General features: G+C 39.8%; 1 protein-coding gene across 1 annotated transcript in view; it reads right to left on the reverse strand.

The window, feature by feature from the left end:
* PRKG1 (protein kinase cGMP-dependent 1) overlaps positions 1 to 17,777 on the reverse strand; it is a 1,238,678-nt gene that overhangs the window by 85,456 nt on the left and 1,135,445 nt on the right. The window contains exon 9 of the mRNA XM_077755217.1: positions 16,207 to 16,281. Within this exon, the coding sequence (XP_077611343.1) occupies positions 16,207 to 16,281 (75 nt within the window). The remainder of the gene's footprint in view (positions 1 to 16,206; positions 16,282 to 17,777) is intronic.

The following is a 17,777-nucleotide window of genomic DNA, read 5'->3' on the forward strand; positions in this document are numbered from 1 at the left end:
TGATCTCACAGTTTGTGAGTTTGAGCCCCGAGTGGGCACTCTCAGTGTGGAGCCTGCTTGGGATTCTGTCTCTCCCTCTCTCTGCTTCTCCACTGCTCATGCACTCTGTTTCTCTCCTTCAAAATAAATAAACTTAAAAAAAAAAACCCTAAGATAAGAAATAAGCTTCGGATACAAACTAAATCCTACATCTAAACAAATTTATAAGTTTTCCTCTTTTTACACAAATAGATGAATATCTTGTAAAGTCACCAGCTCTGTGGAGGCGATGGTATTTATTAATATCTGGACAATTTTTTGGTTTAGTTGGTATTATAAGTTCTCATCCCTGACTGCCTCCTAAAATAATACATCCCTCTGATGTACGAATATAGGTGGGAAATTAAAAGCCCTAGAATAAGATTCTAGGCATAAGATTATACAGAGCATAGTGTGAGTTACAGAATATACTTTTCTGTACAAAAAGGCCTAGAAGCAAAGAGACTCAGGAGCAGTGACCACCCTTACTTTGTACCACCTTGGAGTAAGAGGAACCATTTCCGTGAGAAATGGTGGAGTGCAGGTCCAGGAGAGGAAGCGCACACATAGGCCCTGGGACATCTTGTTCAGAGAGCAAGAGCACTCTTGGTCACTAACACATTGTATCCAGAGAAAACAAAGAGCCAACATGGTAGACTGGGTGTATAAAAATCCACAAATTCATAATGATACCCAAAAAATGAGCACAAACTAAAGTGTTTTTTTTTTTAATTTTAAAAGCACCCCATTTGTAAGGGGTAACATCAGTAAGAGGTAACAACTAAGGCATCAATTACTTTGGAAATTGGTAAATGATACAAAAGAATAAAGTGCATTCATCCTTAAATGTATAGTATGGGGGTAAGCAGGCCATCAGATTCTTAGTTGATGAGGGGAGTGTTTTAGAGAATTCCAGTCAACAGATAATGAAAGAATGATGGAAGCGCATTGGATTATGACCATATTAAAGCCTAATGAGCTAGTAGATTTGGGCAGGGGCTAGCATTGTCATTAAAACATTTAACAGAAGGTTGATGGAAACTTTATAATCAAAGAGTCACCTCCCAATCCACCAATCCAACTTCAAAGGCTGAAAATGGACCAACCAGGCACCATTTGCCTTCTGTTATAATGCAGGACTGAGGAACACTGGGCTTCCTAGAAAGTCTTGCCACAAAAAGTGAACATGAATTTCATCAATCCTTTTGGCTTGAGGATCCTTTACAAAAAATATAGAGGCTAGAGAGAGATACAGAGGATAATACCACTGACAGACAGTAAGACAAATCTCAATTGGAGGTCCATTTCACAACAATGGATTCATTTGTTCAACAACCAAAACAGGGCTACTGGGATACCTTTCTAGATTAAAGGAGACATGAGAGAGAGAGAACCACACACAGTGCCTGAGACTTGTTTTGATCTCAAGTCAAACACATCAACCATAAAAAGAGGCTGGAGAAAACAGAGGACTGAATACTGACTATATACTCACTTGTCAAGTCCAACACCAACACTGTCCTTAAATAGAAACACATCCCTCATTCCGAAGATGCATATCAAAGGGTGTACTTAGAGTGAATAATAGGATGTTAGTGATCTGTTCAAAGGATCTCAGTAAAACTAATTTGGTAGCAAGATTTAGAGAAAGAACTTATGGCAAAACATTGGTAGCTGGAATCTGGGTGATGTTTCTAAGGGGAAGAGTTCATTGTACCACCTTCTTGGATTGAAAATGTGTGTAATAACACACAAAGATTTGTGTTCCAAAGATTTGTCTCATGCACAAATGCATGAAATGGTTAGGGTTCTGGGAGCTCACACATAGGCTTTGGTAGAGGGTGGCTCGTGACCAGTGTGGATCCCCTTTCTCAACACTTAGCAAGTTATGAGACCTTGGGATTAATCTTTCCACACTTGGGTGGCTCATTTGGTTAAGCATCTGACTTCAGCTCAGGTCATGATCTCGCAGCTCATGGGTTCGAGCCCCATGTCAGGCTCTGTGCTGACAGCTCAGAGCCTGGAGCCTGCTTCAGTGTCTGTGTCTCCCTCTCTCTCTGCACTTTTCTCTCTCTCTAAGATGAATAAACACTAAAAAATATTTTCAATAAAAATATCTTTCTAGGCCTCAATTTCATTATCTGTAAATCAAGGAAAATATGGATATTTGCCTCATAGGATTGTTATAAAGATTAAGCGAAATAATTAATATAAAGCCTTGCATAGACTAAGTGCCCAACAAATGTTTGCCATTTTGTCATTCATTATCAGCATAATAATAATAAAACCATACACAGAACAGGATTATCTCATATTTACACAGCATTTTAACCTTTAACAAAGTGCTTTCTGATGTATTTGTTTATCTCAATAGTAATATATTCTGTTTTAATAGAATGCACTTCAATTTTTCAGATTCTCTGGGATTTGGGTTGTTTTGATTACCCAAGCATTTTAATTAACCGCTATCTACTTTGTAAAAGTTACATAGATAAATTAATATTAATTTTCAAAGAAGTAGAATGAAGTACTGAAGGTAAGGATTTGTTTTATAGTTTAGAAACCTATGAGCTCCTTCAGGCGCTCACTGTCATTAGTACCCAGCATAGCAAAACTAATTTGGACACTTTGAACTTTCTCATTGTTGAGATTTTTCCTAAGTAGGGGCTTACGCTATATTTTATACCAAATAGTTACTGTCTCTGTCCTTAATACAAACGGAGATAAACCCACGTTGATAAACACCTGTGGTGATCACAGGCTTATTGAAGCTTTCAAGTTCTGAAGAGAGAGCTTAAGAACAGAACTGAGAACACTCATTATGAAGGAGGTGGCTGTACAAAACTGAGTCCCCAGGGCAAGTCAGTTTCTCTTTGGTTTTAGCTACACCTGTAAACATGGAACCCAAATGTTACGATCAGGGTCACTCTCGAAAGGCAGCAAAGCCCTGAATTCAGCTCACTGGGTAAATGGAAAAGGGAAATAGGTCCAAAAGGGCTTGACGTTTCTGGGGTGAATGAGTGGAATGTTCATCTTCTTTAGCCTCCGGGTCGCAGATACATCCCTGCAGGGGGCAGGGGAGGTTGTTAAGTGGAGAGGAGGTTTTAAACTATGCTTTTTCAAAATCTTGTCAGCAAGCACATCTTCTAACACTATAGATGCCAAAATCTGTAGACAGCTGCCAAAAAATCTACATGACCTAAATCCTCCCTGGGCTCACAACATCCCCACAATTGTCCTTTACCCAGGAGACTTGTCTTAATAAAAATATATAAAATCCTTAGACCCATAGAGATGCTCTTTCTAAATGTTTGTATCACATTCCATATCTCCCCTGTTACTAAGTAACATCACAATTAACAACGTAATTGCTGCATTCATTAGATTAGAAGAATTTTTTCTCAATGTTTATTTTTGAGAGAGAAAGAGCATGAGCAGAGAAGGGGCAAAGAGAGAGGGAAACAGAATCTGAAGCAGGCTCCAGGCTCTGAGCTGTCAGCACAGAGCCTGACGTGGAGCTTGAACATATGAATCATGAGATCATGACCTGAGACGAAGTCAGATGTTTAACTGACTGAGCCACCCAAGCGCCTCTCATTCATTAGATTGTAAATTTCTCAAGAGGAGAAGAACCTATCCTTTTTTTTTTTTTTTTTTTTTTTTTTTTATATTCTCCTTGTCTAGGATATGCCTGGTATATTTGAACTGAAAAAATGTTGACTTCATTAATTGACTTAATTAATTCTTCACAATAAAGATGTACTGTCCTTTGACACGGAAAGGACACTGCTATCTGAGCGCTAATTGACACAGGCATACATCTTGCCCCCCTCACTTCTTGTCTCCTCCTTGGAGTCAAATGCAAACATTTTCAAGGTACCCAACTGACCAAGGAGGTATAGTCTGTAGCCATGAGGTAAGTCTAAGTAGCCAATGCCCACAGTAGAAACCATCTATTTTAAGAAGCAAATTGAAATCACAGTTAATAATACAACTGACTTGGAAGGGAGACATATTGACTTATGTTTCTATACTTGTTTGACTACAGTCACATTAGGAAATACATTTTTTTGTTGTTGTTGAACCCATCCTTATATACATACACCCATATATATATATATATATATATATATATATATATATATATANCAATACTACAACATGCATGAAATAATAAAAATACTGGTCAGGATTCATTACATGAACTTCATGATCCCTTCGGGGTTTGTGGACCCGTAGTGTGAAAAACACTCTAGAGGTTTATTCTTTTATATAATAATCCCAGCAGACAAATACTCNTTTATTTATTTTTTGTTTTGAGAGTGAGCAAGTGAGCGCGACTGAGAGTGTAAGTGAGCAGGCCAGGGGCAGAGACAGAGGGAGAGAGAATCCCAAGTGCTGTCAGCACTAAGCCTGACACGGGGCTCAAACATACCAAATGTGGGATCATGACCTGAGCGAAAACCAAGAGTCAGAGGCTTAACTGACTGAGCCACTGAGGTGTCACCCCCCATAATACTATTTTAATTATTATTTGTCTTTGGGTCATTTTCGACAATCCCAGATCATTGGTATTCCCAACCCCTGCTGACTTTCTTGTCTGGCACAGAAATCCCAACATCCTCTGCATTTCAAATGTCCACTTTCTGCCTAACGATGTGCGGATGACATCCCTCATGGACCGACACAGCCAGCTCTCGCTGACTGTTTCTGGCTCTTTCCCCAATCAGCCCTACAGCCATCCGGCTCCTCGAAACGCAGGAGGAATGGTAATCACGGCAATGGACAGTACTGTGTTGCTGAATCCACTGTTGGTGGTTACCACACAAGGGGGATTTAAAGACGGCCATGCTCTTTATTTCTAAAAGTTAAGGAAACCTTGTTGACAGAACTTGTAATGTAACTCTCTGAGGAGCCTGTAGAATTTGTGACCTCTGATCCTCAAGAGCACGCCCGTGATTGCCCAGAGCGCGTCTACCCTCTTTTATGCTGCACTCGGCTTAACCACACACACCCGTGTTGTATCACCGATGTGACATCAGGCTTCATTACCGAGGTTTCTTTTACCTAAAACCCGGCTTTGTGTTTTGTTTTAATGCAATGGACTGTTATAACCCAAGAGTCTCGGTGACAAAAAAAGAAGGTCCCTTGTCTTGTACACAAGGTAATTCCTTTTGAGACTATTGCAGCGGCTTAGAATCTAATGTGAAAAATGTCAGTCAACAATGTGCAGAACAAAAAGAGAAAACGTTTCCAGCTTTAAAAAAACCCATGAACTCTAACATCTGAGAACAAGAAAAAAAAATCTAACCTCTTAAAACAACAACAGAAAAACATCTAATCACAAAGTTCTGGCATGCTGGTGAGCCAGATTGTCCCACTGACTTAAGTGTCCCATAAAGCTTAAACTTCTGCTTCTTTGAAGGAGAATTTTTTAAAAGTATTGAGTGTTAGAGAGAAACCTAGAAAACGTAATTGTCTGTGGATAAATTATTTTGTATAATTTGGTGGCATTGTAGCGTTTGAATTAATCACAGTTTTGCAAACCCTTTTCTGGAGCAAAAGTCTTGTCGCTGGCAATCATGATACTTCTGTTGCTCCTAAATGTTCCTCATGGAAGTGAAACTATAGGAAAGGAAGGCTCATTTTCAACATTTGAAAAAAACATAATTTCAGTGCCTTTCCTAACAATTTTATATTTATTTGTTTTCTATTTATATCAGTGGTTCTGAACCAGGAGCAGTTTTGTCCTTTCCTCTCTCTGTCTAGCAAATATTTGGCACTTTTTTTTTAATTTTAGAGAAAGAGGGAGAGAGAGTGGAGTAAGGTGGAAAGGGAGGGGGGGGGAGAGAGAGGNGAGAGAGAGAGAGAGAGAGAGAATCCCAAGCAGTTTCCATGCTTAGCACAGAGCCAGATTCAGGACTAGATTCCACCCACAACCCTGGGATCATGACCTGAGCCCAAATCAAGAGTCAGACCCTCAACTGGCTGAGCCACCCAGGTGCCCCAATTTGGCAATTTCTAGAGACATTTTTGAAGGTCATGACTTGAGGGCTGGGTGGGGGCTATGGTATTGGCTTCTAGTGGTGTGATGTAATCGAAATACATATTTGGTGCTTGCCCTTGGGTTTTGCCACAGAGGCCCTAGTGCCCTTGGGCTCTCTACAGTGAGAGCTGCTGGCTGTGTCTTTGGTATGCCAAGGAGATGACTGGTGGGGTCCCTGGGGAGCTCAGGGTGGCTGAACCCCAGAAAGAGCAAGCACAGGAAAGGCTGAGCACTCCACCCTCCCAATTAGAGAGGGGTGAGGGGCTGGAGGTTGACTTCAATCACCAATGGCCAATAATTTGATTGATTCTGCTTACATAATGAAATCCCTCAAAAGTGGGGTGAGGAGAGCATAGGGTTGGGTGATTATAACAAGGTGCTAGCAGGGTGATGTGCTCAGAGATGGCATGGAGGTTCTGTGCCCAGACACTCATATACCAGTCTTCAATCTGGCTGTTCCTGAGCTGCATGCATTATAATAAACTGGTAATGGTAAGGAAATGATATTCCCCAGGTCTGCAAGCCATTGTAGCAAATTATAGAAACTGAAGAAGAGGTCATGGGAACCTGGGAATTATAATCAGATGGTCAGAGGCATGTGGGGGACTGTGGGTGGTGCCTGAAGGGGGTCAGTTTGGGGGACCGAGCACCTAACCTGTGGGGTCTGCACTAAGCCCAGGTACTGAGTGTCAGAACTGACTGGAACTATAGGACATGTGGTTAGAACCCAGAGAGAAGAAGGGCTGGATGTTGGTGTGGGAAAACCCCACTCATGTGTCAGAAGTGCTGTGAGCAAAGATCTCAGATGTGGGTAGAGACCAGAGATGCTGCTAAGCATCCTGTGATGCACAGGACAGTCATTCACAGCCAAGAATTATCCAGCCCAAAAAGTCAGTAGTGCTGAGATTGAACAACTCTTGTTGATATGCAGAGCTGTGTAATATTTCCAAGATTAGAAAACAGCAAAAAAAAAAAAAAAAAGCAGCTTATGAATAAGCCAATTTAGGCATAATGTTTATGACACTATTACAATTACAAGGTGGGGACTATAGACAAACACTGACATCTAGAGGGAAATTCAGAATAGAGAGTGAGTGAGCACATAAGCAGGGAAGGGGCAGAGAGAGGGAGACACAGAAGCTGAAGCAGCCTCCAGGCTCTGAGCTGGCAGTGCAGATCAAGGCTGGGTTCAGTCTCATGAACCATGAGATCATGACCTGAGCTGAAATTGAGAGTCGGACGCTTAACCGACTGAGCTGCCCAGGTGCCCTGAGAGTATAGTGTTACATTCATCATTTTAGGAACCTGCTTTATTTCCTCTTCAAGGATATTAGTGTCATTATCATTCAATATGTTCAATCAGTAATTTTTCTAAATTGTCTAAAATGTTTGAACGGCTTCTGAATATCAGAGTAACAAGCTTTTGTTTTACATCCGTACCTATCTGATATAGTAGGGTCTAAGCTGGCTGCCTGAAGTAATTAATACAGTTTATAAAGTTGACTAATGTGTGCAATTTATGCATTGCAGGGAAATAGTGTGATGCCCCCAAAAAGCTGTGAGCATCAGCAACGTGTCACTTCAATGATACCTCATCTTTCTCAGGTAACAATTTAGAGACATAAATTCACATGATGTGTTGTGCTCCCTGTATTGAAACAATTTACACTGCCATTTTAATTCATTATTTAAAAATCTTTTTTTTTTCCTGCAGGGATTCATGGGCAAAGCGTTGTATAACATTTCTAGTTTCCAAGGAACTTTGTAATTTTCAAATGGCATTTTATTGAGAGAGAGCCTGGCTTATTATCATATCTAAATTTCATATTGGCAAGAGAAAACTGTATGTATAATGACGAAAATGAAAACTGCTGTTTCTAAAAGCTAATTTATTTAGCTACTATGAGTTATCGAAGTGTATTTCAAGCAAAACTGCAAAATTTTTGATTTCAACATTTTGCATAAAATATGCACTAACAGCAAAGCATTCAGATCCTGAGGAAAGAAATGCAGTTTTTGTGACTTTGGTGAAAATACAGACCCACAAATTATTCCAGGGTCTTTAGGAAGACCACAAAGATGTCTTCACAATAAATTCAGAAAACAGCACATGTCAAAATATTGTTTACATGGAAGGGAGTTATACTTCTAAAAGTATGGCTTGTTAACTTTCACATTCTAAGCATCTACATTAGAAAGGATTTATCAAAAAGAATATCATTTTTACAGATTGGGAAACAGGTCTAGAGAGGCGAGTGCCAGGTGCTAGATCCTGTGCTCAAGGTCACATCAGTGCTGAGACTAAGGCCACGCCTCCCATCTCCCAGGCTACTGCCTCCTGCTCTGTGCACATGGCCCCTCCCAGCAGTGAGTGTCAGCCTTGAGCTCCCCAAGCTCCAAGGTTTTCTCCCGAGAATGGCTCAACCTTCTACGTATGGCAATGTTCGAATTATGCCATATGCTATCTCCAGTGAGAGAAACAGACTGCATGGACAGAGAAAAGGTATTTTAGTCAAAGATTATTATTTTTCAGTTGAAACTGCTGAGAACATGAGGGATATACTAGGTCTTCCTATGTTCTATTTTATAAAGTACTGTACCTCAAACAGCTCTATAGGAAGGACGTCAGCTTATGGAAAAGACACATGTGCTGGGTGGTTCTCTTTTCTGTTTGGGGCTCTGGAAATGCAGGCCTCATTGCCACACAGGACCAAATCATCCCTACAATGTATAGAGCCTTGATGTTTTGAAATTAATTTCCAGGTGTTATTGTCTATTATGTCAATGGTAGAGAGGAAACATCCTTCCTTTTCAGAACAAGAAAACAGCCTGTAATCAAATGGTTTGTCCTCACGCACCAAGCAAGTCAACAGCACTAGAATTTTTAATTGTCATTAGTCCTCTGCTCTGTCAATTAAAAAAGGGTGTCTGCACAGATATCCCGGGGTTCACCTTTATAAAGTCTTGCTACCTAGGGAGGCTTTAAGATAAACATGGCAGACAAGAAATTAACAAGTGGCCTTTGAGAGTTTTAAAATTTTTAATGAAATAGAAAAAAAATACTCCTACCCAAGGCCACGCAGTTGTATCCTGAAAATCATTTTTTAAAAGAGCCATTGATGCAATATCACTGCACCTGAGTCACTGACTTTGATGCTCTGTAGTTAGAGCTCAGATGCAGGTTTTAATCTGCTTGCACCGTGGCCCTAGAAATGGTTCTCTATCCATCTCTATCCATCCTGACTGCACATACAGGGATTTGAAAACCAAGCAGCTCTTGCACAGTGGAGGGCCAGCTGATTCGTTCAGGGCCCACCACCGCACATTTTCTCAGTCTCCTATGCTTTTGCCCTAAAATAAAATGGAAGACAATTTTTATTGCCCAGAGGATAGATAGGACTATGTTCTGGGGACTCAGCCCTGAGAGCGGTCAGCAAGTTCTAGTTCTGGTTTGAGGGCTATTTCAGAACGCTGTTCACTGTTCTTTCCATTTAACTGGTGCAGAGTCTCCATTTTGGAAGAGGATCTTGCTCCCTTGCGTTCTTTCCATAGGGGGGCAAACAATTTTCTGGGCTCGTTTCCCTGAGAACTGCTCAGATTAAGACCACGTTGGTTTAAGTAAACTGTTGATAATGTTGCGGGAATACAAAGGTCTTTACCCTCAAATGCCTGGCAGGAAAACACCAATAAAAAAGGCCACATGTTTCAAGTCAGGGTGTTCAAAAGAGCAACCCATGTGTATTTGATTGTGTGTTGAAAATCTCATGTTTGTGAGATGCTAGACAACCCGGGGGCGCTTGGGAAGATGTTACGAATAATGCAGTCTTCCGTTCAGATTTACATAGCTTCATTGTGTTGAGATGCATTTGATGAGCGAATGTTCAAAGGCCCGAGGAAAGGCCAAGGAGCACAGAGCACCCGCCGGCCAGAGTGAGCGGTTCAAGGGTTGTCTCTGCTAATGAAATGTCCCCAGATAACATTTTTACTGCGAACACATTGTGTCCAACAACAAGGCTTGGCACCAAAAGCAATTCTGAAAATACCAGACTGACTAAAACGTTCCTTTGCAAATGAACCTGTAAACAGAAGAGGGGCTTTACCTCAAGGAGAGCTCATTACAGAAAGAGGAGTAAAATGTTTATTTGGACTAAGCCCAAAAGCCAAACACGAGGTCCCTACGCAGGCAATACTGGGTCTCGTCCTTGCAACGCATCAGAGGAAGGGGCTGTGGGATTTCATTGTTTCATGGCAATAAATCAGGGACCATCCTGGCACCTCTGTTTTTGGGGCACTGATTTTTTTCTCATGCACTGAGGACAGGATCCTACTTTGCACACTCTCTTCATTCCTGGCTGCTCGCTATAGTTTCAGCTTTCTTGTTTACTGTTTTTCTTTCTGAACTACTTGAATCTGTTCTGGAAGTCCTTTTTCCAGGACAAGACAGAGAAGAAGTGGAAACAGAGGCACACAGTGAGGGGAGGAAGGCAGGACAAGATGGCGGCTCCAATGGTGTCTTTATGTCTTTGGTCATTTAGTGGCTCCTTGTCCAAGGTTGGTTCCTCTTTCCTCTCTGTGCCCAGAGGGAGCCTCAGCTTATCTTTGGAGGAAAAGGAGCTTATGTACATAATTATGCTAAGAAAGTAGGGAAAAATATTGATTCCTCTTAGGGAATTTTATTTTTATTCATTCAGTCATTCATTCATTCCTCTTGGGAGAATTTCACGGTTTTACAGAGACTGGGGGTGAGGATTGCAATTAAATCTAAAGGAGTATTACCTAAGTAAAATAGAAAACTAAAAACCTTAAGTAAGAAATCACATCACAGAGTCTACTTTTGTCTATGAAGGTTTAAAAGACCTGGGACCAACTTGCCCAGACATTTCTACTCTGTCTCTCCTAGATTTAACATGCGCCTTTTCCTCCCAATATTGAGCATCCCTACATATTTCTGACTATTTACCTTGACATTTCTTATAATTTCATATAAGCTCATTGACTTTTATTTCTTTACATCAATTTCATTTTGAGCCCACGTGAGGGGACTCCCTCCTGACGTATCCTAAAGTGAGCATAAACCAGAGGTTTGATAAATCCAATTGGCATTTGTTAACTGACACACTAGAACTCTTGGTGGCATGCAATGTCATGGTCTCCTCCCCCACTCTTGAAACAAACTCTGTTCTTGGCTTCTGTGATGCATCTGGCTTTGCTTCTGATATCTCCTTTTCCGGGTGTGGGGGGGGGGGGAGCAGAGAGAGAGACAGAGATCCTTTCCCTTTTCTTGATTTTTAAATATTAAACTTCCTCAAGACTCAACCCTCTGTACCATGATGCTCTAATTCCCTAATTTTTATCTCATGCATATCTTTAATTTCACCTACCAAGTAAATGCTCATAATTTCCAAGTGAATACCAACCTCTCCTCTGAGCTCCAGACCTACCCAACTATTCTCAAGGGCAGCTCATATATAACTGGAATGACAATCAATTCACGAGCACTCCACTCTTCAAACCTGGCAACTGTTCAACCTTTCTGTCTTAGAGAACACCCCAGTCTTCCTCTGATTTCCAGACCCCAAATCATTGCATTGTTCTTGACCTTGCTCCTGTTCATCAGCAACATCTATTTCCTTAAGGAGACCTACTGGCTTTCTCTCAAATGCTTTTCTCTATTCACTTAGCCCTCATTCAAGAGGGCTTTAGCTTTTCCCTGCAAAATACTCTGCTGATTCTCTTTGCTTTTACTTCATACTCCTCCAAGCACAGAGGAAAAGATGGCCAATTAAAATATAAACCAACTTCTCTCTTCTGGTAATGCGCAAGCCTGGAGTGATTTTGCTAAACCCTTAACATCTGATCTGACTTTGACTTTCTTGGTCCCAGCCTGGTTGGCACTTTGGTTCCTTAAATACACAATCTTGTTTCCCATCCAGAGAGCTTTGCAAAGGCTATTTCTCTCGTTCCAATGTCCTCTGCATTCACTTGTCCAGCTAATATTAATCCTTGCCTAACCAGCTAATTCATTAAAATTCAGCTGAAATCTGGGTAAAACGTCACCTCCTAGGGAAGCTCTCCCAGAATCATCAATGTGTGTCTCTCCCCCTCACAGCACCACATGCATTATGAAGGCCAGGATGCCTATTTTATTCACTGCTTCATACGCAGCATTTTGTAGGAACCCATAAAGTGCTGAATAAAATGCATGCATATGACAAAGTGAATGAACACGGCTAAGGTGGGTATGTTAGAGGGGCTACAGAGTCAGTGCAGGGTCTTTAAATCTATATTCATACCAAGGGATGTTGTAGATTAAAACACATGACTGTACACTCATGTGGAGTTTTATATACATTTCACCACAAGAAAGAGTCCCTTGTGGAGAACAAAACTGAGAATCCTCAACTTAGATTATAAATAAATGCATTTATGTATCCATATTCTTAGAGCTGTCAGGACAGCAAGATCCTTAGTATTAGAAAATATGCTACCAGAAGGGATTAAAAAACAAAATCCATCTATATGCTGTCTACAAGAAACTCATTTTAGACGGGAANCTCCCAAAAAAAAAAAAGAAGAAAATATGCTACCTACTTAGTATGCACACTGTGAAGCACAATACCTGACTCATCATTAAGTGAATCTCTGTTTATTAAATGAATGGATACATATTCTCGGAGGAAGATAATGCATACCTTTCATCACAAATACTACTTTCTGCTCTAAATAAGGCTTAATGATGCTTAACTTTGATCTGCTGTTGTCTCTTCTAATGTCTTTGTGATTATAACTTCATATCTTAGAAAAAGAAGCCCTTCGTGGATAATTAGCAGCAATCAAGAGAAGCTTAAACATGCTATGAAGGTAAAGTTTCTGTCAAGAATAATTTTCTTTGTAGGAAATATACGTGGTGAGATGGGCTGAAGGCATACAGGCAGCAGTGGGGAAGTTCTCAGAACCATTTCACAAGGATGTTTCTCTCAGCCCAACCTTCCTGGACAAGCCCCCCACACCGACTGGGTGGAATGCTTCTGAAAGGGATGGTCTGTACATTTTGTGCATGACTCTGCTGCTGAGGCCTCATTATGCTAATAGCTAATTAATTTCTCACAAGTGAATTTCTAAACATCTCCACTGCATCAATCTCTACAGTCAGGCCTCCCTTTTTTCCCCTCTGTTTAACTAAATGGTCATAGTCAATGAGACAATACTAACAATAAGTTCACATGGGTAAGGAACATGATCATTTTAGTTGGACTTTAAGAAATACTACTCTCATCTTCAGTGAATTCGGCAAAATCACAGAGACTTACACAATGGAGCCAGTCAACATCTCAGTTCTCAATGGTACAGATTTTGTGATCCATATAGAAATTGAGAGGCATTACAAGAATTATCCAGGGAACTCAGACTAATTAGAGCATGTCCCCAGTTCCTGAAGTGGCAAACCTTAGAAGCTCCTTAAATACGAGATGAAGGCACAATGGACTTAAGGGGAAGAAATTGAATAAAGAGACAACAGTGTTAATACAAAGAGACATTTAAACTTGTTACTTCAACTGAAAAGCTTTACCTTGGGAATAATTCACAGTTTATCTCTCAGAGCTAGGATACCTAGTTAAAATGACACTTTCAACTTCAGGAATCTTCAGCTATTATTTATTTTTCCCATTTTCTAAATAATATTAAGGAACGTGGGTCATGCATTCATGTGGATTTAGTATTAATTGAGCTGGCACAATTTAAACTAATCTCTCCCAGTTAACTTATATTCAAGGATAATAACTAACTTATAGTTTATCAGATTTATGGCTCAAGTAACAATACTTTGAGCCACTTAGATGGAACTGTCACTTTTCTTTTTTCTTTAATCATAATTGATTTGTCTTTTAGCTAAATGTTGCTATTTTTATCAGAATGGGATTTATGGATATTTTCAGGCTAAGTGAAATGTCATGATATTCTACCAGAGTGAGAGTAGTTTGTCTGCATGAGAGTAAAGAGTCCCTGCTGGGTTAAAGTTAGTTTTACATAATCAATATGCAATAATTATCAATAAATCAAGCAATTTATCAAATGCACTAGGATATACTTCCAGTGATTACTTCTACCAACACTAACACTCCCTTTTATAGCCCTTTATAATTTACAAAGTACTTTTACATACTCCCATCAATTAAGTCATAGAAACACCATCTTAAAGGTAAGACGGAGGCATCAAGAGGCAGTGGTAACTGGACCACGATCATGTGGTTGGAAGTGGAGAGGGGAAGCAGAGCCTGAGGCTTCTGCCCCACGTTCAGGGTCCTGTTCATATGGAATTGATTCCAGTGACAAATATGGTCACCCTTCCTGGCCTGTAACTGCCAGATCTAAACATCAGTGTATTTGTTTTCCTTGTGGTCTTTGGTTGAGGCACATGCGAATGATCCCACAGATGTGCAGAGTTCACCACACACACACACACACACACACAGTTATTTGTATAAAGCCAGGAGGACCCTGGGAAGATATAGCTAATACAAGGCACTTTCCCATCACTGACCCATCTGAAGCCCGTGACTGAATTTAACTTTGGGTAAACAAGAGTTACATAAACACTTTCACGAAAGAATCAGGAAACAGAAATAGACCGAAGAACACTTTAGTTTAAAAGAGCTCTGGTTTTTTTCTAGTAACTGCAAAAATACGTACACGGTTGCTCATATAGGTTTTAGATAAATTTTCAAGATTACTGCCAGTTATACATACAAAAAGTGTATAATATGATGCATATTTATATGGAATGACCCATGGTAATCTTAATGGACTATATATACTCAAGAAAAATATGGTAACATAAATTATAAGTATGAGGTTTTTATATAGCAAATGTTCCCTTAAGGATAAAGTCCATTATAACAAAGGGAGTTTTGTAACTTTGAAAACTGATAAGGTAGCTTAAATGCCCCCTTATGGCATCTCAGTAGGAGTAGTGCTAATACCAGGAGCTAAAGTCTAAAGTTAGTATTAATAGGTATTTTAACCTACTATAGAAATAACCCCAGAAAATTAATATTTACCACCCACAGTGCAGACAGTCCTAAGGACTGCGTGCAATTTGGCATTAAACCTGGTTAGTGTAGTTCCTGAGCAGATCTCACAGAGGCACCACTTCCGTCTGACCTCAGGATATGTGTGTCTGTGTCCCTCAAAGGGCCAGAGGAAACAAAAGCAACTATATGGGGAGGAAATGGTGAATATATTGGCAGCTTGGAAGATGATAGAATGTTATCAGTCAAAATGAATTACAGGATTTATTTTTTTTCATTGTAACCAAATTTTTAATCTTTCTAGATTCTCAAGGCAAAAGCAATTAATTTTTTTTTTTGCTTTTGAGGTTACTACAAAACCAACCATATTCTGCCCCTGAACTATCTCTTTACTGATAAATTTTTGTTCGCTTAATCCTTCAGGTGTCCTGTGTGATGTCACTACTAAATTGCTTTTACTTAAATTAGTTTGCTGGAGAAAAGAGGGGAGATTATAAAGACTACCACTTTATAAAAGTAATCTAGACTTTTTTTTCCCAGAAAAAGCTGATCTCAATAATTTCAAATCTTTGTCAAAAACATGAAAGCTTTGTTTTAAAGCAAGTTACATTCGAAGATACAATTAGATACAAAAATGATGATTAATGGGAGATGTACTATCTCCTATCATTCCGGTAATCTAGTGTCACTACAGTTCAAGGTAAAGCAACAATGTAGCACTGGGAAGTTCCTCCAGCCTTATTATTCTTCCTACAGTTTCACAAACAACTATTGAACACCACAACCACCATTCATTCAGCATTTTCAATGGGAGAAATAATATTTGCATTCAATTATTTACATGGGGTTTTAAACTTACCATTTTCCCTTGTGGAGATGAGCTTGCTCCCCAAATTAAGATTTCATGTTTAAGAAGAGACTTACTAAAGAAGCATCCTATGTAATAACTACCTTGAAATTTGCTCCCCACGCACCCACCTTAAACAACTGGTTTCTTCTGTCAGAGCGTTGGGATTTGTTATGTCCAAGAAAATATCTGATCTTCTATTTATTCGAAATCAACTTTGAAAACTCAAGACTAAAGTCAAAGGGGGAAAAAAATTTGTCACTTACTTTGCTTTAGCTTCTGCGTCCTCATAGGCTTTATTAGACACGTCATCCAGTCCTCCAATCAAATGCTTGAAAGAGCTGTCAGGAAAAACACAGGAATCAGGATAAATCATCCTTGAGTCATAACAATGACTACCTAGGCAATGAAGCATTGACACAATCTCAAAAGATCTAACTAAAAATGAATTCAAACATTTAATCTAGGTAGATACGTTATTAAGAAGCACATAAGATAATGATATGAGCTCTGGCAGCAGAGATGTCTTCTACCTTATTTATCTCTATTGTTCCCAACACCTAGAACTGGACTTGGTGAAAGCACATATTCAAAGAATGGGTGGAATAGTCTATAACACACAAAAGGGTATATTTCCCAAAGGAGTGGGTCAATTTTACTAGGGAAATGACAACGAGATCTACCAATTATGGAATGCCTACTGTAGGCACTACACTAAATTATCATGAACATATATTGACTCTAGTTCTCCAATACACTATAAAAGACAAGCATCATTATCTCCACTTAACAAAATTATAAACTAATCTTCAAAGGCAAAAATACATATGTAGAAGATAGGAAAATGACAGAGGAGAATTACAGGAAAGCCAACTTATTTTGGATGGATGAAGATACTGACTTTAGGATCAACCAGGAAGGGTAATACAACTGTGCAAATCCAATCTATCCCATAGTCTACATGGACCCAGAACTGTTTTCAGACTTTATATAATGAGGTCTCATTTATTATGGACCTACAATATAAAATATTACTGGGCCAGCACAAAATGAACACACACACACACACACACACACACACACACGCGCACGTGCACACACTCACACACGAATCACCCTTGAAAATTACTGAATGCAACCAGATCCCATAACTCTTATGCAAGCACTGAACTAGACTGAACAAAGGAACTGAAGGAAAAATCTACATTCAGAGTGCTCACATAATAATCAGGGCCCTCACTTACGTGGTACTTATATGCCGGGCACCATTGTATGCGCTTTAAACATAAATACTTTAATAGAGCAACGCTGTGAGTCAGTATTACCTCCACTGCATAGACGAGGATATGAAGGCCTGAGAGGTTATGAAACCGACCCAAAGTCCCACAGTCCGGCAATGTGGAGGCTGTTAGGGAAGGAGGCGATGCTTCCCCTTCATACTCTCAAGACCTACACTGAACTTCCATCCAAATCACTGTGCCTTCACAACAACCATCAGATCCCCAGTAATGTCTAGCCTGTGCACGGAGAGTGGTAAAGTGCTGTAAGGAATTACATCTTAATTTTAAACCTCTATAATCTTAATGCAAAAAAAAAATGGCTTTGTGTGAGTATTAAATAATAAAATATGCCTGCTCACGTCCTGAAACATAGGTTATTTGTTGATTTAATGTTAAGTGTTGCTTAACCACATTGACACACACTGGTTTTTGTTTTTGTTTTTATGAAAAATGTGCAAAGAGGGACTTGACTCTTCCTTGGAGGCTGGCTGAGAGGAGACAGGGAGGGTAGGACATCAGCCCTGTGGATAATGATCTCATCTGGGGGACAGGCTAAC

The sequence above is a fragment of the Crocuta crocuta genome, unplaced genomic scaffold, assembly GCF_008692635.1.
Source record: "Crocuta crocuta isolate KB4526 unplaced genomic scaffold, BGI_CrCroc_1.0 scaffold2, whole genome shotgun sequence".
In the NCBI taxonomy this organism is placed as follows: Eukaryota; Metazoa; Chordata; class Mammalia; order Carnivora; family Hyaenidae; genus Crocuta; species Crocuta crocuta.